This window comes from Nerophis ophidion, linkage group LG28 (genome assembly GCF_033978795.1).
Source record: "Nerophis ophidion isolate RoL-2023_Sa linkage group LG28, RoL_Noph_v1.0, whole genome shotgun sequence".
Lineage (NCBI taxonomy): Eukaryota > Metazoa > Chordata > Actinopteri > Syngnathiformes > Syngnathidae > Nerophis > Nerophis ophidion.
This window is the reverse complement of record NC_084638.1, coordinates 30,397,781-30,423,467: the sequence shown is the minus strand read 5'-3', so window position 1 is coordinate 30,423,467 and position 25,687 is coordinate 30,397,781. Positions and strand designations below refer to the sequence as shown.

The 25,687-nt window shown below is 40.5% G+C and overlaps 1 protein-coding gene across 2 annotated transcripts; it reads right to left on the bottom strand.

Moving 5' to 3' along the window:
* Window positions 1-1,378: 1,378 nt before the first annotated feature.
* LOC133544973 (uncharacterized) lies at window positions 1,379-23,891 on the bottom strand. Of its 2 annotated transcripts, XM_061890239.1 has the most exons (7): window positions 23,817-23,891; window positions 23,625-23,692; window positions 23,418-23,536; window positions 18,349-18,559; window positions 18,149-18,286; window positions 8,377-8,417; window positions 1,379-3,176 (listed from the first exon to the last, which is right to left on the bottom strand). In XM_061890239.1, the coding sequence occupies exons 2-7, from the start codon at window positions 23,680-23,682 to the stop codon at window positions 2,958-2,960; spliced, it is 786 nt and encodes a 261-aa protein (XP_061746223.1). In that variant the 5' UTR covers window positions 23,683-23,692; window positions 23,817-23,891; the 3' UTR covers window positions 1,379-2,957. The 2 variants fall into 2 exon arrangements, with proteins under 2 accessions (XP_061746223.1, XP_061746222.1); XM_061890238.1 differs by having other exon boundaries at window positions 23,625-23,887.
* Between the last annotated feature and the right edge of the window lie 1,796 nt (window positions 23,892-25,687).

Here is a 25,687-nt window from a genome sequence, read left to right as displayed (position 1 = left end):
GAGCAGTCCGGGTATAGAGGATTTTTGACCAGGAGTTTTTCGATAGGGTCTCAAAAACAGCAGAGTTTTTGTGTAAAAAAAAAAAAGAGGATCTTTGTCTTTTTTCTTCGTACTATTTCTCAAAAAACAGCAGCGTGGCGGAGCACTCTGGTTATAGAGGATTTTTGACTAGCGTATTTTGAAACAGCTTCTCAAAAACAGCAGAGCAATTCGGTTTTAAAGGATTTTTGACTAGCATATTTGCAAAAGCTTCTCAAAAACAGGAGAGCACTTTATTTATAGGGGATTTTTGACAAGGAGTTTTTTGATGGGGTCTCAAAAACAGCAGAGTGTTTGTGTCAAAAAAGAGGATATTTGGGTTGTGTCTTTGAACTATTTCTCAAAAACAGCAGAGTGGCAGAGAACTCTGGTATAGAAGATTTTTGACCAGCAGTTTTTTTGATAGGGTATCAAAAACAGCAGTGTTTGTGCCAAAAAATAGGATCTTTGGCTTATGTCTTTGAACTATTTCTTAAAAACAGCAGAGTGTTTGTGTCAAAAAAGAGGATATTTGGCTTGTGTCTTTGTACTATTTCTAAAAAATAGCAGAGTGGCAGAGCACTCTGGTTATAGAGGATTTTAGAGTAGCTACTCAAAAACAGCAGAGCAATCCAGTTTTAAAGGATTTTTGACATGCATATTTGCAAAAGCTTCTCAAAAACAGGAGAGCACTCTGTTTATAGAGGATTTTTGACTGGCAGTTTTTCGATAGGGTCTCAAAAACAGCAGAGTGTTTGTGTCAAAAAAGAGAATATTTGGCTTGTGTCTTTGAACTATTTGTCAAAAACAGCAGAGTGGCAGAGCACTCTGGTATAGAGGATTTTTGACCAGCAGTTTTTTTGATAGGGTATCAAAAACAGCAGTGTTTGTGCCAAGAAAATAGGATCTTTGGCTTGTGTCTTTTTACTATTTCTCAAAAACAGCAGAGTGCTGCTGTCATATATGTAGATGAAGATCATTGACTCATATTTTTGTGGTGGATCCTCAAAAACAGCACAACAGTTCTGTTATAGAGGATTTTGTACTAGCATTTTTACAATTGGTTCTCAAAAACAGCAGAGCAGTCCGGGTATAGAGGATTTTTGACCAGGAGTTTTCTCGATAGGGTCTCAAAAACAGCAGAGTGGGAGAGCACTCTGGTATAGAGGATTTTTGACCAGCAGTTTTTTGATAGGGTCTCAAAAAGAGCAGTGTCTGTGACAAAAAAGAGGATATTTGGCTTGTGTCTTTGTACTATTTTTCAAAAATAGCAGAGTGCTGCTGTCATATATGTAGATGAAGAACATTGACTCATATTTTTGTGGTGGATCCTCAAAAACAGCACAACACTTCTGTAAGAGAAGATTTTTTACTAGCATTTTTACAATTGGCTCTCAAAAACAGCAGAGCAGTCCGGGTATAGAGGATTTTTGACCAGGAGTTTTCTCGATAAGGTCTCAAAACCAGCAGAGTGGCAAAACACTCTGCTATAGAGGATTTTTGACCAGCAGTTTTTTAATAGGGTCTCAAAAACAGCAGTGTTTGTGTCAAAAAAAAGAAGATCTTTGGCTTGTGTCTTTGTACTTTTTCTCAAAAAAGCAGAGTGCTGCTGTCATATATGTAGATGAAGATCATTGACTTTTATTTTTGTGGTGGATCCTCAAAAACAGCACACCACTTCTGTTATAGAGGATTTTTTAGTAGCATTTTTAAAATTGGCTCTCAAAAACAGCAGAGCAGTGCGGGTATAGAGGATTTTTGACCAGGAGTTTTTCGATAGGGTCTCAAAAAAAGCAGTGTTTGTGTCAAAAAAAGGGGATCTTTGGCTTGTGTGTTTGTACTATTTCTCAAAAACAGCAGAGTGCTGCTGTCATTTATGTAGATGAAGATCATTGACTCGTGTTTTGTGGTGGATTCTCAAAAACAGCACAACACTTCTGTTATAGAGGACTTTGTACTAGCATTTTTAAAATTGTTTCTCAAAAACAGCAAAGCACTCTGGTTATAGGGGATTTTTGACTGGCGTATTTTCAACAGCTTCTCAAAAACAGCAGAGAAATCCGGTTTTAAAGGATTTTTGACTGGCACATTTGCTAAAGTTTCTCAAAAAGAGGAGAGCTCTCTGTTTATAGAGGATTTTTGACCAGGAGTTTTTCAATAGGGTCTCAAAAACAGCAGTGTTTGTGTAAAAAAGAGGATCTTTGGCGTGTGTCTTTGTACTATCGCTCAAAAACAGTAGATGAGGATCATTGACTAGTATTTTGTGGTGCATCCTCAAAAACAGCATAACACCTCTGTTATCGATGATTGTGTACTAGCATTTTTACAATTGGTTCTCAAAAACAACAGAGCACTCTTGTTAGAGGATATTTGAGAAGCTTTGTTTTTGAAAAGACAACAGCACAATCCAGTTAGAGGATTTTTTTTTTTTACTGACAACCACTTCTCTAAAAGAGGAGCACTCTGTTGTAAATGATATTTGACTGGCATACTTGCAACAGCTTCTCAAAAACAGCAGAACACTCTGGTTATAGAGGATTTTTGACTCGCGTATTTTGTAACAGGTTCTCAAAAACAGCAGAGCTGTCTAGTTATCGATGATTTTTGACTGGCATTGTTGCAACAGGTTATCAAAAACAACATATTATTCTAGTTATAAAGGATTTTTGACTGGTATTTTCGCAACAGGTTCCCAAAAATAGCAGAGCACTCTGGTTAAGGAGGATTTTTGACTAGGATTTTTTAAACCAGTTATCAATAACAACAGAGCATTCTGGTTATAAGGGATTTTCGACAGGTCCTTTTGCAACAGGTTCCTCAAAAATAGCAGAGCATGCCGGTTATAGAGAATAAATAATAGTTCATATATTTTATATATTTATATATTAGTTATATATTTTGCACTAACTTAGTTTGACAGGACTGAAGATGTCGCAGGCCTACTTCCGGTTGGGTGCAACCCTGAGAGGAAACGAAGCCACCCTTGAGAGTTGATCACATCGCTCCAGGGATCCCCTCAAGAAGTCCTGCGCCTGGGACTCGCTGAAGAAGTCGAAGAACCTGGCTGGTGCCGACTCGCCACTGTCTGCATGCATCGCCGCCGCCAGTGGGCTTTTAAAGCGAACCTTCTTGCACAGAAGTCGCTTCCTGGTGGACAGCTGAGGAGATAACAGCTGATCAGCAGAGGTAGTCAATGAACTTCCTTATTAAGGTTCTCATTCAGCCAGGTCGTTGTCCTCTCAGGGCGTTCAATCGTTCGCAACTTGACTGCTTGGTTTGTCTTGGAAGACGTTTGGCCGCTCATCCGAGTAGGCAGGTAGGTCTTTAATGTCATTGCACCAGTACAACCTTTGTTTTCAGCACAAACCTGTTCAAGATTAGACAAACAAAGAGTGCAGAGGGCTACAGAACAGGAACGTTGATGGGTCGCCGCATAAAAGATGGGAAAAACCGAAACGCTGGGGGAGGATGAGTAAAAAAAATACAATCTAGACTGGGCTCCCAAAAAAACTCCATAGCAAAGCACATATACATACTACAACAAACAACTCGAGACTTGCAACAGGAGGGGAGGGAGTGGGGGCTACAATGGCAGGCTGCAGCTCTTCAGGCGCTGCTCAGCCGTCCATTCCCCACCCAGGGATTCGTATCAAGGGCCTTGAATGGGGGGGTGGGCTATTCGTGAATGCATGTATGTGTGAGCCTGCCACGTGTTTCTGTTCCGCGGACTGGGTGCTCTTGTCAGTCAGTCCAAAGTCAACAACAACAACAGGTGTGTGTCCATGAGAGACAAGAAGGGAGTGTGTTGTTTCTTCGCCGCACTGTCCTTGGGGAGAGTCCCGAAGCCGGGGAAACAATCCAAGGTAGAATGTTTTGTATGCGAGTGAAAATAAAATTTGCTTATCACTCTAAATTGTATGTGACTGTGTTGTGGCACATGCGCATTCTGCGTCTCCCTTCGCTGCGGGTATCACCAGAGGACCCGCTGACAGGGCACTCCAGAAACGCCCCCGCGCTCATCAAACGGACCACACCCTCTCTCCGCTGCAGCCGGCCGCAGTCCACGCCTGACACACCTGTGACTGAGGACGTGAGGCTGTATTAAGGGACCAGTGGACCAAGGATCGGCACAGGAACTTAGTTCTCGATGTGAAGCTACTCCTCGTAAGCTGCGTGTCTCTGACTTCCTCCTTGCTCATTGCCTATTTCCTTGTGCCTTTGTGTTTTCCCTGATCCCTGTTTCTCCTGCTCTTCCCGCAGTGTCGTGTCACCACCGCTGCTTCCCTCCTGGCCCCCATTTTGCCTTCCTGGTTCCCCGACCTCGTTTTTTGGACTTTGGACTCGCTCTCCTGCTTTTGACCCCGCTTCTGCCTCGGACTTCCCTGCCTACCTCGCCCTTGTCTGACAGCACCGCGTCTCCAACACGTTGGTAACACACACTCAATTAAATACTTCACATAGTCTTACACCATACACACTCTTGGGTTTTTGACACACACACCATTCTCTAGTTTATTAGTATTGTTTATCATTATTATTATAAGTAGTATTATATGTATATATATTTACCATATATATATATTAAATCCCTGTACACTACTGCCACCTGGTGTCCGTTTGCCGTCACCTCCATTAGTTAACCATAACAGACTGGTCCTCAAATTCATCCTGCTGGGCAGACGGTCTGATGTTATCCAAACCACAAAGTGTCCATAGTTCTGCCCACATCCTCCAATCATTTGTGGCAGCTTTGGTGTACTTTGAAGACGGCCAGCAACTTCCAATTAGTCGACTAACCAGAGCAAGGCTTGCTCCAATCAGCAGATATCCTGTTGTTATAATTCCGAATAAGTGGATATCTTCCCGTCCTCGATTGGAAGGGTCGCCAGGCACCCGGCACTCCTTCTCTCAAGAGTCCGTTGTGTGTCCAGCAACAATTGCTCCGTCAAGACAAGCAGGTCCCCCCAAACCCAAGATCTTGTCAATTTCTTGGAGGCCAGTTGAATAGTTCCAATGATTTGATTTGGAGAGCAGTGCAAAAAGTGGCAACAAGAAAGTTAAGACAAGAAAAGACAAAGAAGCAAGAAGGAGAGATAAGGGAGAGGAAAGGGGAGCGTCCGCCCTCGATGTGTGTCAATTCGTGCTCATAGACTTAGATTTGTCAGATCTTGTCCAAACGGTTGTTGGTGCCCAAACCCCAAATATTTATACTCCGAAAAACCAGGAGGGTGTGCCTGGGCAAGGATGGTTGTGCCCTATCATAGTGAAAAAAACAACTGTTTTGATGCAAACCAGCAGTGCTAACTCTCCAAGCCACATACCGATTAATACCTACTTTTTGACTCACACCACCCAATGGAACACAAACCGCGTGTTATCAGAACCCTACAACACAGAGCTGATAACGTTCCTACCAACCTCAGGCCAAAGTAACAGAGCATAGGCATTTGAGGTAAGCCCTAAAAACGTGTGGTTACCCCAGCTTGTTGTTTGTGAAAAGTGCTTCCAGTTCCAGAAATAACCAGAACAGAATGGATGAGGAGGAAAAAGGTGACGGACGCAAAAATATTGTCATTCCATCTGTATCAGGTCTGTCTGAGAAACTTAGAATCATTTTTAACCAACACAACATCCCGATAGACTTAAAACCAGGCAACACCCTGAGACAGAGACTGGTGCATCCTAAAACCCGGACACCCCACACCATACTTGCCAACCTTGAGACCTCCGATTTCGGGAGGTGGAGGGTGGGGGGGCGTGGTTAAGAGTCAAATATTTTATATATATATATATATATATATATATATATATATAAGAAAAATAAGAAACTAAGAAAAGAAAAGAAAAAATAATTATATATATATAATACTTGACTTTTAGTGAATTCTAGCTACACACACATATATATATATATATATATATATATATATATATATATATATATATATATATAAATACTGCATATATATGTATGAGGGTAAGGTTAAATATATATATATATAAATACTTGAATTTCAGTGTTAATTTATTCACACATATACACACACATAACACTCGTATACTCATTGTTGAGTTAAGGGTTGAAATTACCATCTTTGTTCTATTCTCTGTCAATATTTTTCTAACCAGAGCTAGACTCTCTGGCAGAGAAGAACTCTAGCAAAACTCCTAGCCATTATGGACAACACCTCCCACCCACTACACTCGGACCTTGCGGAGAGAATGAGCACGTTCAGTGGAAGGCTCAGACTCCCAAAATGTAACACGGAACGACACAGGAGGTCCTTCATACCGACAGCCATCAGACTGTTTAATGCATATGTTCCTTGACTGCACTTAAATTTAGAATATATGTAGACTATTTATTTATTTATTTAGACCAGTTGATCTGCCGTTTCTTTTCTTTTTTCTCCTATGTCCCACTCTCCCTTGTGGAGGGGTTCCGGTCCGATCCGGCGGCCATGTACTGCTTGCCTGTGTATAGGCTGGGGACATCTCTGCGCTGCTGATCCGCCTCCGCTTGGGATGTTTTCCTGCCGGCTCCGCTTTGGACTGGACTCTCGCGACTGTGTGGATCCATTATGGATTGAACTTTCACAGTATCATGTTAGACCCGCTCGACATCCATTGCTTTCCTCCTCTCCAAGGTTCTCATAGTCATCATTGTTACCGACGTTCCACTGGGTGTGAGTTTTCCTTGCCCTTATGTGGGCCTACCGAGGATGTCGTAGTGGTTTGTGTTGTGGTTTGTGCAGCCCTTTGAGACACTAGTGATTTAGGGCTATATAAGTAAACATTGATTGATTGATCGATTGGTTGATAGAATATATTTATATTATTCATATATTATATACATAATATTATACATATTATATTATTTATTATTATTATTGTTTATTGTGAGCAAACTGTGGTGCTGAATTAAATAAAGTACATTCTATTCTACATTATATTAAATTCTATGTACAGTAGAAGGCAGTATTGTCCTGTTTAAGAGTGTCACAAGTTCACAACATTGGAGCTGACGGCGGACGAACTGCTTTACGGTAGACAAAAATGTGACTGCTGTTGTTGTGTGTTATTACCGGGCTGGGAGGACTTTAATGAACCTGCCTAACAATAAACCCACATAAGAAACCAAGAACTCACCCTCGATCATTCTACAGTTATAACGTCATTGGGCAGACACACTCTTTATATTGTGGGAAAGCGGACGTGAAAACAGACTGTCGATATGTCACTCAGGTCAGCTTGGAGCTGGAGGGGGCGTGGCCTCCAGCTCCGCTTGAATTTTGGGAGATTTTCGGGCGAAAATTTGTCCCGGGAGGTTTTCGGGAGAGGCGCTGAATTTCGGGAGTCTACCGGAAAATCCGGGGGGGGGTTGGCAAGTATGCCCCCACACCCACAAAAAAAATCTGTTGTATGCTATCCAGTGTAATGATGAATGCACCGATTCATATATCGGCGAAACAAAACAACCCCTAAGAGGACGCATGGCACAGCATAGACGGGTGAACTCTTCAGGCCAAGACTCAGCGGTCGACCTGCACCTCAGGGAGAAACAGCACTCCTTTGAGAACAAAAATGTACAGATTCTGGACAGGGAGGCTGGAGGGTACAAAAGAGTGACTGAAGCCATCTATTTCAAGGTTAAAAAACATCCCTGAATAGAGGAGGTGGACTGCGACACCACCCGTCTCCCACATACAACAACGTCCTTTCATCCATTCCTAAAAGACTTCGCAATTTAGCCTTGATTGATTTATTGGACCTTTTATCAGTAGATTGTACAGTTCAGAACATATTCCGTATATTTGACCACTAAATGGTAACACCCGAATAAGTTTTTTAACTTATTCAAGTCCAAGTTAATCAATTCATGGTAATTCATGGCCTCCAACAAATAACAGGAGTTAGAAACATTCCATTCATGCCATTTGTCTACAACTGAATGGATTGCTTACATGAGGGATTCCGACTATTTTGGACTTTTAGTAGTCCATCCACAGCTATCGTTCTGCCACTCAATACTTCAATGCTAACAAGGGGAAATTACACTTCGACTGTCGTTGACTTTGACCGTAGTGATGCTTGTTGGCATTAAAACAGTTCTTTTTCTCACTACGATAGGGCGAAATCATCCTTGCCCAGGCACACCCTCCTGGTTTTTTGGAGTATAAATATTTGGGATTTGGCACCAACCGTTTGGACTAGATCTGACCAATCTGAGTCTATGACCACGAACTGATGAAGCCTACTCGGATGAGCGGCAAAACGTCTTCTAAGACAAACCAAGCAGTCCAGTCGCGAACGATTGAACACCCTGAGATGTCAATGGACATTAAGATGTTGGCTTACTTTAGGGGACGTCATTGTCTTCAAGGGCTTTTCTGCAGCAACTGCCAAAAGACACACAACTTATCAACACAACCAAGGTATAACTTGAAAATATACACTCTTATTAGTATGATTACAACAGTGGTTCTTAACCTGGGTTCGTTCGAACACTAGGGGTTCGGTGAGTCGGCCTCAGGGGTTCGGCGGAGTCTCCGCCACGGAGGTAAAGACACATCTGACTTATCGTGTAAATAAAAACTTCTCCCTATCAGCGTATTATGGATACCCCCGAACAATGTTCCCTCTAATTTTCCATCTGATTTGCAGGTTTTTTGATTAATTGATTGCAACTTTTACCAGCATATTGCAAAGGAAGAAAATACATTATATGAAACATTATAAGTCTCATCTTAAAACTCATCTGTATACTCTAGCCTTTAAATAGACCTCCTTTTTAGACCAGTTGATCTGCCGCTTCTTTTCTTTCTCCTATGTCCCCCCCTCCCTTGTGGAGGGGGTCCGGTCCGATGACCATGGATGAAGTACTGACTGTCCAGAGTCGAGACCCAGGATGGACCGCTCGTCGGGACCCAGGATGGACCGCTCGCCTGTATCGGTTGGGGACATCTCTACGCTGCTGATCCGCTTGAGATGGGGTGCCCACATCTGAGGTCCTCTCCAAGGTTTCTCGTAGTCAGCATTGTCACTGGCGTCCCACTGGATGTGAATTCTCCCTGCCCACTGGGTGTGAGTTTTCCTTGCCCTTTTGTGGGTTCTTCCCAGGATGTTGTAGTCGTAATGATTTGTGTAGTCCTTTGAGACATTTGTGATTTGGGGCTATATAAATAAACATTGATTGATTGATTGATTGAAACAGTACGGTTTACACAGTACAGTACATATTCCGTAAAAATGACCACTAAATGGTAACACCCGAATAAGTTTTTCAACTTGTTTAAGTCGGGGTCCACGTGGATCAATTCATGGTAATGTGTGTAAGGTGTGTAATTGGTTGTGAGTTCATGCACTGTGTTGGTTTTGTTCTTTAAACAAAGTGATGTTCATGCACAGTTCATTTTGTGCACTAGTAAAAAAAACATGACTTTTTCTTGAATTTGAAAAAAAAAAACTGTTTTTTTTTCACTAAAGTATTGTTCGGTGAATGCGCATATGAAACTGGTGGGGTTCGGTACCTCCAACAAGGTGAAGAACCACTGGCTGGATTAGAAGGATTTACACACTGAGGTTCATTCATAATCTGTCAATGTGTAAGAAAGTTCAACATTCACTTTATTTTCATTTCTGAATGAGTTTATGTTGCTATTCAAATATTGTGTTTGTGTAGTTGTTTGTTAATTTATTGTTATTTTAGTTACTACTACTACTATTACGTACTACCAGTCTGTGGTTGCCAGTGTTCTGTTCTACAAACCCCGTTTACATTTGAGTTGGGAAATTGTGTTAGATGTAAATATAAACGGAATACAATGATTTGCAAATCATTTTCAACCCATATTCAGTTGAATATGTTGCAAAGACAACATATTTGATGTTCAAACTGATAAACCTTTTTTTTTGCAAATAATCATTAACTTTAGAATTTGATGCCAGCAACACGTGACAAAGAAGTTGGGAAAGGTGGCAATAAATACTGATAAAGTTGAGGAATGCTCATCAAACACTTATATGGAACATCCCACAGGTGTGCAGGCTAATTGGGAACAGGTGGGTGCCATGATTGGGTATAAAAGCAGCTTCCATGAAATGCTAAGTCATTCACAAACAAGGATGGGGTGAGGGTCACCAATTTGTAAGCAAATTGTCGAACAGTTTTAGAACAACATTTCTCAACGAGCTATTGCAAGAAATTTAGGGATTTTACCATCTACGGTCCGTAAAATCATCAAAAGGTTCAGAGAATCTGGAGAAATCCCTGCACGTAAGCGATGATATTACGGACCTTTGACCCCTCAGGTGGTACTGCATCAAAAACCGACATCAGTGTGTAAAGGATATCACCACATGGGTTCAGGAACACTTCATAAAACCACTGTCAGTAACTACAGTTGGTTGATACATCTGTAAGTGCAAGTTAAAAATCTACTATGCAAAGCAAAACCCGTTTATCAACAATACCCAGAAACACCGCCGGCTTCGCTGGGCCCGAGATCATCTATAATGGACTGATGCAAAGTGGAAAAGTGTTCTGTGCTCTGATGAGTCCAGATTTCAAATTATATTTGGAAATTGTGGACTTGGTGTCCTCCGGAACAAAGAGGAAAATAACCATCCGGATTGTTATAGGCGCAAAGTTCGAAAGCCAGCATCTGTGATGGTATGGGGGTGTATTAGTGTCCAAGGCATGGGTAACTTACACATCTGTGAAGGCACCATTAATGCTGAAAGGTCCACACAGGTTTTGGAGCAACATATGTTGTCATCCAAGCACCGTTATCATGGACGCCCCTGTTTATTTCAGCAAGACAATGCCAAGCCATGTGTTTCATAAGCGTGGCTACGTAGGAAAAGAGTGCGGGTACTTTCCTGGCCCGCCTGCAGTCCAGACGTGTCTCCCATCGAAAATGTGGCGCATTATGAAGCGTAAAATACAACAGCGGAGACCCCGGACTGTTGAATGACTGAAGCTCTACACAAAACAAGAATGGTAAAGAATTCCACTTTCAAAGCTTCAACAATTATTTTCCTCAGTTCCCAAACATTTATTGAGTGTTGTTAAAAGAAAAGGTGATGTAACACAGTGGTGAACATGCCCTTTCCCAACTACTTTGGCACGTGTTGCAGCCATGAAATTCTAAGTTAATTTTTATTTGCAAAAAAAAATAAAGTTTATGACTTTGAACATCAAATATCTTGTCTTTGTAGTGCATTCAACTGAATATGGGTTGAAAAGGATTTGCAAATCATTGTATTCCGTTTATATTTACATCTAACACAATTTCCCAACTCATATGGAAAAGGGGTTTGTACATCGTAGTGTGCTGGGGGGGCAGTACATCTTAGAACAGACCTAGGCAATTATGTTGGCTCGGGGGCCACATTTAGAGAAAAAAACGTGTCTGGGGGCCGGTATATCTATTTTTAGGAACACTAAAACAAAACCTCACAATAATGTCTGATTGAATGCTAAAAACTTTATGACAGACCGCCTTAAAAAACCTAATGGAATTTTACATTTTTCTATGAACGATAAAACACTGAATATTGACCAAATATGAATGTCACACCCCGTTTCGATCGACATATTTTACATGAAACAAAAATGCAACAAACAGTGAAATATGAACGCGAAGGGTACAAAACAAACACACCAACAATCTGATATATCTGATATATCACTAAGCTTTACAACTTTGTTGTGAAAATCTCCTTCCACGTCAGTGGAAACGCTTCCCACCCACACTGCTTGGTGCCTCGTCTGAACTGCTGTGACGTCGATTACCATAATAACTAATTAGATGACCATAGTAACTAATTAGATTACCATAGTAACTGGTATTTAATCCAAAAGCGCAGATTCCAACCATTGAAATACTTTGTATAGTTCAGGCCTTACGGTCTTTAGAATACATCACTGCACATCATTATGGCAGCTACATTTTCCATCTTAAAGATCTAAAAAAAATGTATTGGGAATTTCCAGCAGGCCAGATTGAAAAGCTTAACGAGCCGCTTGTGGCCTTAATTTGCCCAGATCTCTCTAAGAAGGACCGCTCCAGACTGGAGAAACTGATCAGGCGGGCCGGCTCTAAGATCGGAATACAAACTGGACTCACTGGTGACGGTGGCAGAGAAGAGGACTGTGGAAAATCTACTGAGCATCCTGGATGATGCCAGTCACCCTCTGCATATCGTTATCAGTAGCCAGAGGAGCCTGTTCAGAGCTAGACTGCTTCATCCCAAGTGCAGGACTAGTAGACTAAAAACCTCCTTTGTCCCACATGCCATCACACTGTACAACTCCTCTCAGGGAGGTAATAGAATGACGGGGGATGCAAAACAATAACAATACTGAAATAAACTGCAACAAAAAACAGTACAATTAACAGTGCAATACATTTTCATAACAGTCACTAATGCCTAGTTTCTCTTGTTACAGTGGGGCAAAAAAGTATTTAATCAGCCACCGATTGTGCAAGTTCTCCCACTTAAAATGTCGACAGAGGTCTGTCATTTTCATCATAGGTACACTTCAACTGTGAGAGACAAAATGTGAAAAAAAAATCGATTTATTTGTAAATTATGGTGGAAAATAAGTATTTGGTCAACCATTTAAAGCTCTCACTGATGGAAGGAGGTTTTGGCTCAAAATCTCACGATACATGGCCCCATTCATTCTTTCCTTAACATGGATCAATCGTCCTGTCCCCTTAGCAGAAAAACAGCCCCAAAGCATGATGTTTCCACCCCCATGCTTGACAGTAGGTGTGGTGTTCTTGGGATGCAACTCAGTATTCTTCTTCCTCCAAACACGACGAGTTGAGTTTATACCAAAAAGTTCTATTTTGGTTTCATCTGACCACATGACATTCTCCCAATCCTCTGCTGTATCATCCATGTATCCATTTTGGTATAAACTCAACTCGTCGTGTCTGGAGGAAGAAGAATACTTGCACAATCGGTGGCTGACTAAATACCTTTTTGCCCCACTATATATTCTTATTATTTACTGTTATATTTTTCTTGTTATTGTTGTTGATGTTTTTTTTTTTAATTGTAATATTTTAAATTGTCTTTCCATTTATACCCCCCATTATTTACTTTTTACTCTTTTTAAACTGTAAGTAGGTTGGATATAAATATTCAATATGATTAAAATCCAGAGTAAGATGACTGATTCAGTGTTAAAATTTCAATGGCCGTTGGGCCCTTCTGTAGTGGAAAAGTTGGGCCCTGAAATAAATAATAATTTAAAAAAAAAAGGGTTAAGAACCCCTGATGTAGAGGATATTAGGCTGACGTCTTTACAGCAGAGCATTTCTCGAAAAACAGTAGGATCTTTGACCACCAGTATTGCAATAGGTTCTCAAAAAGCCGCGACATTGCCTCCATTAGGGGGCAGTGTAGGGTACCCAGATGTAAAACATCTTTTGCACAATCAGCCTTTTCATATAAAGCCATAAAGGAATGAAACAACCTCACAACACACTTGAAAAATGAACAGAATTCTCTTCATTTACAATTGACGTAAAAAAGTGACTTTGGAGCAATCAAAGCTGCTCACACGGTCACTAAGGTGGACACTATGTTTGACAGATCAACTTAAAGTCCTACTGAAAGCCACTACTACCCACCACGCAGTCTGATAGTTTATATATCAATGATGAAATATTAACATTGCAACACATGCCAATACGGCCGCTTTAGTTTACTAAATTACAATTTTAAATTTACCGGGAGTTTCGTCTTGAAAACGTCGTGTAATGATGATGTGTACGCAAGACGTCATGGGTTTTAAGGAAATATGAGCGCTGCACACACACACAGCTAAAAGTCGTCTGCTTTAACGGCATAATTACACAGTATTTTGGAGATCTGTGTTGCTGAATCTTTTGCAATTTATTCAATTAATATTGGCGAAGTCACAGTAGAAAAATGGAGTTGTGAAGCTTTAGCCTTTAGCCACACAAACACATGGTGATTCCTTGTTTAAAATTCCTGGAGGTGAAACTTAACTATGGATCACAGCAAACATGAATCACGACGGTATGTCAACCAGCAGTTTTCGGTGAGAAAATTGTGGTAAAAAGTCGCTTCTTACCGGAGAAAAGCTGAGCTTGTGCCGTCCATAAAGCTGCCGTCGACTCCCCTGTGACATTGGCGTCAAGACACTCGTGGACGTACACCTCCGGCTATCAGGTACTATTTAACTCACTAAAACACTAGCAACAAAATAGAAAGATAAGGGATTTCCCAGAATTATCCTAGTAAATGTGTCTAAAAACATCGGAATCCGTCCCAATGCAATCGCGTTTTTTTTTAATACATTTTTTTTTCTAGTCCGTCACTATTAATATCCTCAAACACGAATCTTTCATCCTCGCTCAAATTAATGGGTTAATTGTCGTTTTCTCGGTCCGAATAGCACTTTTTGTTGGAGGCTCCCATTAAAAACAATGTGAGGATGTGAGGAGCCCCCACAGGTGTGACGTCATCGTCTGCGACTTCCGGTAGAGGCAGGGCTTTACTTTTAGCACCGAAAGTTGCGAACTTTATCCTGGATGTTCTCTACTAAATCCTTTCAGCAAAAATATGTCAGTATCGCGAAATGATCAAGTATGACACATGGAATGGACCTGCTATCCCCGTTTAAATAAGAACATCTCATTTCAGTAGGCCTTTAATGTGTATTATATTTATCCATGACAGCATGTTTGTTGTAAATTGTGTTCAAATCATGGTTGTTTTTACAAATGAAGACAGATGTGAACAGAAGCATGTATTGTCTTTGTGTGATGATGTAAATGAGATGTGGTTGTATTGTATATTAAAGGCCTACTGAAATTATTTTTTCTTATTCAAACGGGGATAGCAGGTCCATTCTATGTGTCATACTTGATCATTTCGCGATATTGCCATATTTTTGCTGAAAGGATTTAGTAGAGAACATCGACGATAAAGTTCGCAACTTTTGGTCGCTAATAAAAAAGCCTTGCCTTTACCGGAAGTAGCAGACGATATGTGCGTGACGTCACGGGTTGTAGGGCTCCTCACATCCTCACATTGTTTATAATCATAGCCTCCAGCAGCAAGAGCTATTCGGGCCGAGAAAGCGACAATTTCTCCATTAATTTGAGCGAGGATGAAAGATTCGTGGATGAGGAATTTTAGAGTGAAGGACTAGAAAAAGAAAAAAAAGAAAAGGCGACGGCTCTAGGTGGTGGCAGTGCGAGCATTTCGGATGTAATTAGACACATTTACTAGGATAATTCTGGAAAAGTTGGATGGCTGCGGCCAACGCCAGTGTCTCTGAGAGAAGCAGAGGAGCCAAGATCACAGCTGCCTTTTTGAGCTTTAGTAGGAGGAGGTATAATCCACTGATGTCTCCGGTCAGAGCCGACTTAATGTCACAATTTTCTAATCGAAAAACTTGCTGGTTGACGTAGAGAAACATGTTCGCTTGACCGCTCTGTCTTAAAGCTTCACAACAAACAAAGAAACACGGCTGTGTTTCGGTTGCTAAAGGCAACTGCAATCCACCGCTTTCCACCAACAGCATTCTTCTTTGACGCCTCCATTATTAATTGAACAAATTGCAAAAGATTCAGCAACACAGATGTCCGAATTACTGTGTAATTATGCGATGAAAAGAGACGACTTTTAGCCGTGTGTGGCGCTGGGCTAATATGTCCCCTCCAACCCGAGACGTCACAAACGCGCGTCGTCATACACGACGTTTTCAACAAGAAACTCCGCGGGAAATTTAAAATTGCAATTTAGTAAACTAAAGCGGCCGTATTGGCATGTGTTGCAATGTTAAAATTTCATCATTGATATATAAACTATCAGACTGCGTGGTCGGTAGTAGTGGCTTTCAGTAGGCCTTTAAGTATGTGTCCATGAAAGGGCATTTTATGACTTTTATTAATTTGATTATGTGACATGGTATGATTTTATTGTAATACCTTTGTTGCATGGTTTTTGTATCCCTTTAATTTAGGTAGCCAGGGACTGCAGATGGAAATTAGCTACGGAACATATCTGTCTTTGAGCTTAATGTTTCTGTGCATCATTCCTACAGATAAAAACTAAACTAAACTAAAAACAGCAGGGCACATGTAAATAATAATTGAGGATCTTTGAGCGCTCCTGTCATATAGATAATCTTTGGCTCGCTTTTTTTGTGGTAGGTTCTCAAAAACAGCGGGCCACTCCTGTCAATAGAGCAGGGGTCGGCAACCTGCGGCTCTTTGGCCACAAAGTCTGCGGGCTATAGAGCGTTTTCCGTTCGGGCTCCAGTACTCTGGAATGCCCTCCCGGTAACAGTTCCAGATGCTACCTCAGTAGAAGCATTTAAGTCTCACCTTAAAACTAATTTGTATGCTCTAGCCTTTAAATAAACCTCCTTTTTAGACCAGTTGATCTGCCGCTTCTTTTCTTTTTCTCCACTGTCCCCCCCTCCCTTGTGGAAGGGGTCCTGTCCGATGACCATGGATGAAGTACTGGTTGTCCAGAGTCGAGACCTAGGATGGACAGCTCGTCGGGACCCAGGATGGACCACTCACCTGTGTATCGGTTGGGGACATCTCTACACTGCTGATCCGCCTCCGCTTGGGATGGTTTCCTGTGGACGGGACACTCGCTACTGTCTTGGATCCGCCCTTGAACTGAACTCTTGCGGCTGTGTTGGAGCCACTATGGATTGAGCTTTCACAGTATCATGTTAGACCCGCTCCACATCCATTGCTTTCGGTCCCCTAGAGGGGGTAGAGTGTGGTCCTCTTCAAGGTTTCTCATAGTCATCATTGTCACTGGCGTCCCACTGGGTGTGAGTTTTCCTTGCCCTTATGTGGGTTCTTCCGAGGATGTCGTAGTCGTAATGGTTTGTACAGTCCTTTGAGACATTTGTGATTTAGGGCTATATAAATAAACATTGATTGATTGATTGATTGATTGACTCTGATGTGGCTCAGCTGCACAATCGCCGACTCCCCCGATTGTTAGGGGGGGATTCCGGTTCTCGGAGCCTCTTCCGGACATCACCCAGGGTCAACATTCTTCGATTTTCACTCGGACAACCTTATTGAGGGCGTGCCGTGATGGCTTTACATTTAGCGCTCTCTACATTTTGACGCGTTTCACAAAATAAAGAAGACAATGGGAGCCGCAATCATTCTCGCGAATAACCGCTGGTGGTCACCCATATAACAATAATAAGGGCGTGCCATGAAGCCATAACGCCTTCTACAAGATGTACAGACATCTTGCCAGTCCAGTAACATGTTGTATGTGGCTTCCGCATATACACGTACACGATTGAAAGGCATACTGGGTGACACAGAGTACACTGAAGGTTGTGATATAAACAACTTTAACACTCTTACTAATTTGCACCACACTGTGAACCCACACCAAACAAGAATGACAAACACATTCCGGGAGAACATCCTCAAATACCCAGAATCCTTTGCATCCACGACTTTTCCTGACTATATTATACACCCCCGCCCACCTCAACCGATGCACGGAAAGGGGGGTTTGGTGCTAGCGGGGTGTATAATATAGCCCGAAAGAGTCATGGATGCATAGCATTCTGGGTAATTGTCATGTTGCGTTTATAATGTGTTACAGTGCGGATGTTCTCCCGAAATGTGTTTGTCATTCTTGTTTGGTGTGGGTTCACAGTGTGGTGGATATTAGTAAGTCTGTTAAAATTGTTTATATCACAACCGTCAGTGTACACTGTGTCACCCAGTATGCCTTGCAGTCGTGTACGTGTATCTGCGGAAGACACATACAACATGTTACTGGACTGGCAAGCTGTTTGTACGTGTTGTAGAAGGCGTCAAAGGCAATGGCTTCATGGCACGCCCTTATTACTGTTACATGTGTGACCACCAGCAGATATTCGCGAGAATGATTGCGGCTCCCTTTGTCTTCGTTAATTTGTGAAACGGGCCAAAATGGCTCTTTGAGTGGTAAAGGTTGCCGACCCCTGAAATAGAGGATCTTTGTCTAGCATTTTAGCATTAAGTTCTTAAAAACATTGCCTAATGGGCAGTTTATTGTGCTCCCAAAATGTCGAAAAATGTCCCTCTAGGTGCTTTCTTCTTACCCAAGATGGTGGAGACGTTGGGGGACGGGTGGCTGAGGATGCTCTCGGCATGGCTGCTGCTGATCAAGGTGGAGTTCTTCACCTGCACGTGGAGATCCGCCACGTCGCCCACGGCGGGAAAATGAGAGGTGTCGGCCGCTGAAAAGGGGATTACGAGATCACGTCAACGTTCGTCGCCGGGCAGATTCTGGCGGACCCACCGTAGAGTTCGTCCCGGAAGATCTCTGGGGAAGGAACGGAGCTGGAGTATGAGGAGAAGCTGTCATCATCCTCGTCATCATCAACTGAACTGGAACTCGAGACCATGGGCTTTGTTATGGCGCCCTCTAGTGTCAGCTCTTGCTGAGTTATATTCCTTTTTCGGGCGAAGGCGGTGCTCGATGATTGACATGGTGATGACTGGGCGCTGGTCTGTCAATCAAAGGAAAATAAAAAAGTCCGAATAGAAGAAGAAGAAGTAGTAACTAGTGTGAATGCTCCAATGCTGAAGTTGAACTGAAATGCTGACAGAATGTAGTGTGAATGTAAGAATAGTTTGAATTTCCAGGGAAACCGAAATTCCGTTTGGAACTTGGGGAAGTTTTAGTTTGAAAGTCCAGGATGAGCGGAATGTGTAGATTGTTGGAATGGTTTGAATAGGTTGAAAAATGAGGGAATTGTTCCAATTTCAATGGGAACTTCCTGGGGAAAAGATAGATTTGTTTTTAATCATTAGGAGCTTGAATTGGTTGGTGTTGGAATTGTTTAAATCAGTCAAGAGCATTGAAGAATGTCCCAGTGATTTCAATGGGAATTTCCCCAAAATGTGAGAATTTTGGGAAATTCAGAATTTTTTTTTATTTTATTTTTTTTAATAGAATGGTCCCCCAAAAATTTGAATGGTCTGAATGAGTTGAAATGGATGGTGTTAGAATTTTTCAAATCGGTCGAGAATTGTTCATGTCGAAATGAATTCCTAGAATTTCGGGAAAACTAGGAATTTTTCCAGTTCAAAAAACAACTTTGTTTTTTGTCCTAATTAAGAAGAATGTTTTGACGGTGGAACGGTTGAAGTGGGTTGAAAAATGTGGGAGGTTCAACCATTCAAGTTGTTTACCATTTTCTCAAAAAAAAAAACGCATTTCCCGAAATTCCCATTGAAATCCTTGGGATATTTTTCAAAGCTCTTCACCGATTTAAGCAATTCCAACACCAACCAATTCAGCTCATTCATGCTCCTAATTATTAAAAAAAAAAAAAAAAAAAAACATCTTCTCCCAAAATTCCCAAATTTCCAGGAAGTTCCCATTAAAATGGGAACAATTCCCACATTTTTCAACCGATTCAAACTATTCCAACATCAACACATCACTGGGACCCATGACCTCCCTGCTTGGCACTCAGCATCAAGGTTTGGAATTCTGGGTTAAATCACCCAAAATGATTCCCAGGCGTAGTCGCCGCTGCTGCCCACTGCTCCCCTCACCTCCCAGGGGGTGATCAAGGGTGATTGGTCAAATGCAGAGAATAATTTCACCACACCTAGTGTGTGTGTGACAATCATTGGTACTTTAACTTTTAACTTAACATTCGTCAAAGCTCTTGACCGATTTAAACAATTCATGCTCCTTATAATTAAAAAAAAATCCCTCATTTCCCAAAATTCCCAAATTTCCAAGAAGTTCTCATTTAAATGGGAACAATTCCCACATTTTTCAACCTATTCAAACCATACCAGAAAAAAGGGTGGAAATAGGGTTTTGGAAAACCCTGGAATTTTTTGGGACCTTGGAAAAAGGGTAGTTGGAATTTCCAGGATGGTGGAGTGCGTTGAAGGTGGAATGAATGGTATGAATAGGTTGAAAAATGTGAAAATGGTGAAAGTTTGAAAAATAGCCAATTTATTTTGTAGGGAAAACATGTCCCGAAAAAGCTGGAATTCCTGGAAATCTGGGGATTTTGTCAAGGGAAAAGCCCACCATTCCCGAATAGACTTAACAGTTTGAAGTTGGAACGGTTTGAATCGGGTGAAAAATGTGGAAGGTAGAACTCTACCTTCCACATTTTTCACAGGTTTTCCACAGATGTTGGTGCCCTAGGGCAGTGGCTCTCAAATGGGGGTACGCGTACCCCTGGGGGTACTTGAAGGTATGCCAAGGGGTACGTGAGATTTTTTTTTAAATATTCTAAAAATAACAACAATTCAAAAATCCTTTATAAATATATATATAAAGCATTTAAGTCTCACCTTAAAACTCATCTGTATACTCTAGCCTTTAAATAGACCTCCTTTTTAGACCAGTTGATCTGCCGCTTCTTTTCTTTCTCCTATGTCCCCCCCTCCCTTGTGGAGGGGGTCCGGTCCGATGACCATGGATGAAGTACTGACTGTCCAGAGTCGAGACCCAGGATGGACCGCTCGTCGGGACCCAGGATGGACCGCTCGCCTGTATTGGTTGGGGACATCTCTACGCTGCTGATCCGCTTGAGATGGTTTCCTGTGGACGGGACTCTCACTGCCTTCTTGGAGCCACTATGGATTGAACTTTCACAGTATCATGTTAGACCCGCTCGACATCCATTGCTTTCGGTCCCCTAGAGGGGGGGGGGGGTTGCCCACATCTGAGGTCCTCTCCAAGGTTTCTCATAGTCAGCATTGTCACTGGCGTCCCACTGAATGTGAATTCTCCCTGCCCACTGGGTGTGAGTTTTCCTTGCCCTTTTGTGGGTTCTTCCGAGGATGTTGTAGTCGTAATGATTTGTGCAGCCCTTTGAGACATTTGTGATTTGGGGCTATATAAATAAACATTGATTGATTGATTTATTGAATAATACGTCAACAAAATATGAATGCATGTTACTAAAGAAATGCAAGAATGCAATATTCAGTGTTGACAGCTAGATTTTTTTGTGGACATGTTCCATAATTATTGATGTTAAAGGTTTCTTTTTTTGCGAAGAAATGTTTAGAATTAGGTTCATGAATCCAGATGGATCTCTATTAAAATCTCCAAAAAGGGCACTTTAAGTTGATGATTACTTCTATGTGTAGAAATCTTTATTTATAATTGAATCACTTGTTTATTTTTCAACAAGTTTTTAGTTATTTTTTTATCTTTTTCTCCAAATAGTTCAAGAAAGACCACTACAAATGAGCAATATTTTGCACAGTTATACAATTTAATAAATCAGAAACTGATGACATAGTGTTGTATTTTACTTCTTTATCTCTTTTTTTCAACCAAAAATGCTTTGCTCTGATTAGGGGGTACTTGAATTTAAAAAAAAGTAATCACAGGGGGTACATCACTGAAAAAAGGTTGAGAACCACTGCCCTAGCGCAGTGTTTTTTTTTTTTGTTTTTTTTTTTACTATTCTCAACCTTTTTTACCATTAATATTTTTATTTTTATTACAGGGGGTAAATCCCTGATAAAAGGTTGCCCTAGGGCAGTGGGTTTTTTTACTATTCTCGACCTTTTTTACTATTATTATTTTTATTTTTATTACAGGTTGAGAACCACTGCCCTGGATTCATGAACTTAATTCTAAACATTTCTTCCCAAAAAAACAAATCTTTAACATCAATATGTATGGAACATGTCCACAAAAAATCTAGCTATCAACACTGAATATTGCATTGTTGGATTTCTTTTCACAGTTTATGAACTTACATTTATATTTTGTTGACGTATTATTCAATAAATATATTTATAAAGGATTTTTGAATTGTTATTTTTAGAATATTTAAAAAAAAATCTCACGTACCCCTTGGAATACCTCCTTCAATACCGGTCTTTTTAAATCGCATAAAGGGAAGAAGATTAAGAGCTATTCAGTAGGATTTAAGGTCCAAGTTTACATCACACTCAGATTTTTACTGCATATCTTTGGTAAGTGCCGGAATGAGAAGAGGTTTTAAAATAAATAGCGCATGCTTACTTTTACCGCATGCCTTTGGTAAGCGCAGGAGTGAGAATAGGTTTTAAATTAATTAATTAGGAAATACGGTATTTGGAAAAAAATATATAAAAACAACTAAAAACTTGTTGAACAATAAACAAGTGATTCAATTATAAATAACGATTTCTACACAAAATAAATAATCATCAACTTAAAGTGCCCTCTTTGGGGATTGTAATAGAGCAGTTTTTTTTTTTAACCTTTTTTGAGCTAAGGCACATTTTTTGCGTTGAAAAAATCCGGAGGCACACCACCGGCAGAAATCATTAAAAAACAAAACTCAGTTGACAGTAATAAGTCGTTGTCGCAATTGTTATATGACTATAAAGCATAACCAAGCATGCATATAGCTCTTGTCTCAAAGTAGGTGTACTGTCACCACCTGTCACATCACGCTGTGACTTATTTTGAGTTGTTTGCTGTTTTCCTGTGTGTAGTGTTTTAGTTATTGTCTTGCGCTCCTAATTTGGTGGCTTTTTCTCCTTTTTTGGCATTTTCCTGTAGCAGTTTCATGTCATCCTTTGAGCAATATTTCCCGCATCTACTTTGTTTTAGCAAATAACAATATTTTATTGTTTTTATCCTTCTTTGTGGGGACATTGTTCATTGTCATGTCATGTTCAGATGTACATTGTGGACGCTTTCTTTGCTCCACAGTAAGTCTTTGCTGTCGTCCAGCATTCTGTTTTTCTTTACTTTGTAGCCGGTTCATTCTTAGTTTCGTTGTTCACAGCCTTCCCTAAACTTCAATGCCTTTTCTTAGGGGCACTCGCCTTTTGTTTAATTTTGATTTAAGCATTAGCACCTTCTTACCTGCACGGTGCCTCCCACTGTTTCTGACATATACAAAGCAATTAGCTACCTGCTGCCACCTACTGATCCATCCATCCATCCATTTTCTACCGCTTATTCCTTTTCAGGGTCGCGGGGGGCGCTGGCGCCTATCTCAGCTACAATCGGGTGGAAGGCAGGGTACACCCTGGACAAGTCGCCACCTCATCGCAGGGCCAACACAGATAGACTGATATGGAAGAGTATTACTCTTCCAATTACTGCTTTGTTAAAAAATATTTTCAACCCAAATAGGTCAAATTAGATAATCTCCCACGGCACACCAGACTGTATCTCACGGCACACTTGTGTGCCGCGGCACAGTGGTTGAAAAACACTGCCCTAGGGCACCAAAATCTGGAGAAGAAGTATAAAGGATGGGTGGAAGTTGAAGTAAAGTAATAAAAAAGGGACAAGCGGTAGGAAAATGGATGGATGGTTGGATGAATTTTGGTGGAGAAAACCCTATGGAGCATTCATACAATTACATCACTCACTTGGGCAGCCCATTTGAATTTCTTCTCATCCGGGTCCTTCTTCACATCCGGGTCCTCGTCCACGTCAGGCTCTTCAGGAAGTGTTTCGTAAATTTTGCATTTCTGACGTCTCTTCCGAGCTGTTTAAAAAGTAGCTTTTAGTAAATTCCATTGTATTGACAGGTGCCTTTATTATTTTTTTATGGTTGTTAATCCGGGACTTCTTACCGTGTTGCCAGGTAAACGCCACTTTAACTGGCGTGTCTCGCTTGCCGCGGCCACTCATTCCGGAAGTGCTAAAAATTGTTTGAATAAACTCAATTACTTAAGTCTTGCTCCCAGTGGGGCAAGATTTTTGAACGAGCTGACCTTCAAGTCACATAGTAAACATTTGACTTTACATTTTTTCTATGGTCTCACCCTGCAGCTTTTCTTTAATCACGCTAGCACAATGTCTTATTTTGAAAACCCTTACCGGAAATTAGAGTGGAGTTGACTTCCGGCAGCAGCGGTCTGCAATATAGCAAATAAAACAACCTAAATATATTATTCTGTTGCAAGGGAAAAACATCTTAAATACGTAGATTTTTTTTTTTTAAGTGAAACCAATTTTTCTTAGAAGGTTAATGATTTTAAATTATTAGTTTGAACTAGGAACATTTCAATAGGAAAGCCCTCAAGTTATCTGTATTTGATCAATAAATCAATGTATTTTAAATAAGCCCCGTTTATTATGTTAATATTCTCTTTTGTTTTTTTACCATTATTATTTTTAATAGGTCGTGCTTGATATATTTTGCATTGAAAGTGCTTTATTTTTTTTTTTGTAAATTTATTGTTCAATTAAGAAAACACTTTATTATTAGCTAAAACTAAGTTTTACTTGTAGTTTTTTTGAGTGAGACCTATATTTAAACACATAATTATTACAAATATTAAAAATACAAATACTTTCCTTGCTAATATATCAATATATTTGGGAAATTAAAAAATACATGTATTTAATTTTTTGTTTTGCGATAGATTGTCAAAAACAGCTGAGCTATCCTGTCACAAAGGATCTTGGAATGTAATTTGTATAGTAGGTTCTAAAAAGAGCTAAGGGGTCCTTCAGCATAAAGGATCTTGGACTAGTATTTTTTTTTTTTGTAGAAGATTCTAGAATACAGCAATGGGATCTTGTCACATAAATGATCTTCAACTCCAGTATTTTTATGATAGGTGCTCAAAAACAGCTAAGGGATCCTGTCACATAAAGGATCTTGTACTAGTGATTTTTTTTTGTGGTAGATTCTCAAAAATTCTAAGTGATTTGTCACATAAGGGATCTTGGACGAACGCGTGTTTTTGTAGTAGGTTCTGAAAAAGAGCTAAGGGGGTCATGTCACATAAATCATCTTAGACAACAGTATTTTTGTAGTAGGTTCTCAAAAACAGTTAAGGGATCCTGTCACATAAATGATCTTGTATTAGTGATTTTTTTTTGTGGTAGATTCTCAAAAACGCTAAGGGTTCTGTCACATAAAGGATCTTGGATTGGTCCCGTTTTTGTGGTAGGTTCTCAAAAACAGCTAAGATATCTGTCAAAAGATCTTGGACTAATGTATTTTTTGTAGTAGGTAATCAAAGCACAGCTTAGGTACCCTGTCACATACAGGGCCTTGCACTACTGTATTTTGTTTGCACTAGGTTCTCAAAAACAGCTATGGGATCTGTCACATAAAGGATATTGGGCTAGTGCATTTTTCGTCCTAGATTCTCAAAAACAGCAAAGGGATCTGTCACATTAAGTATATTGGACTAAGGCACGTTTTTGTAGTAGCTTCTCAAAAAGAGCTAAGGGGGTCATGTCACATAAATAATCTTAGACAACTATTTTTGTAGTAGGTTCTCAAAAACAGTAAAGGGAGCCTGTCACATATAGGATCTTGTATTAGTGATTTTTTTGTGGTAGATTCTCAAAAATGCTAAGGGGTCTGTCACATAAAGGATCTTGGATTAGTCAGGTTTTTGTGGTAGGTTCTCAAAAACAGTTAAATGATCCGTCAAAGGATCTTGGACTAATTTATTTTTTGTAATAGGTAATCAAAGAACAGCTAGGGTACCCTGTCACATACAGGGTCTTGCACTATTGTATTTTGTTTGTATTAGGTTCTCAAAAACAGCTAAGGGATCCGTCACAAAGGATATTGGGTTTGTGTATTTTTGTACTAGATTCTCAAAAACAGCAAAGGGATCTTTTACATTAAGGATATTTGACTAACTCATGTTTTTGTAGTAGGTTCTATAAA

Bases quoted from the DNA above. Each gene is read 5' to 3' on its own strand.
- LOC133544973 (XM_061890239.1), bottom strand. From the start codon at position 23,682: ATGAGTGGCCGCGGCAAGCGAGACACGCCAGTTAAAGTGGCGTTTACC. The intron at 18,287-18,348 runs GTGGGTCCGCCA...TCCCCTTTTCAG, and splicing joins CTTCCGGGACGAACTCTACG to CGGCCGACACCTCTCATTTT. The intron at 8,418-18,148 runs GTAAGAAGAAAG...GTCTTTTGGCAG, and splicing joins CAACGTCTCCACCATCTTGG to TTGCTGCAGAAAAGCCCTTG.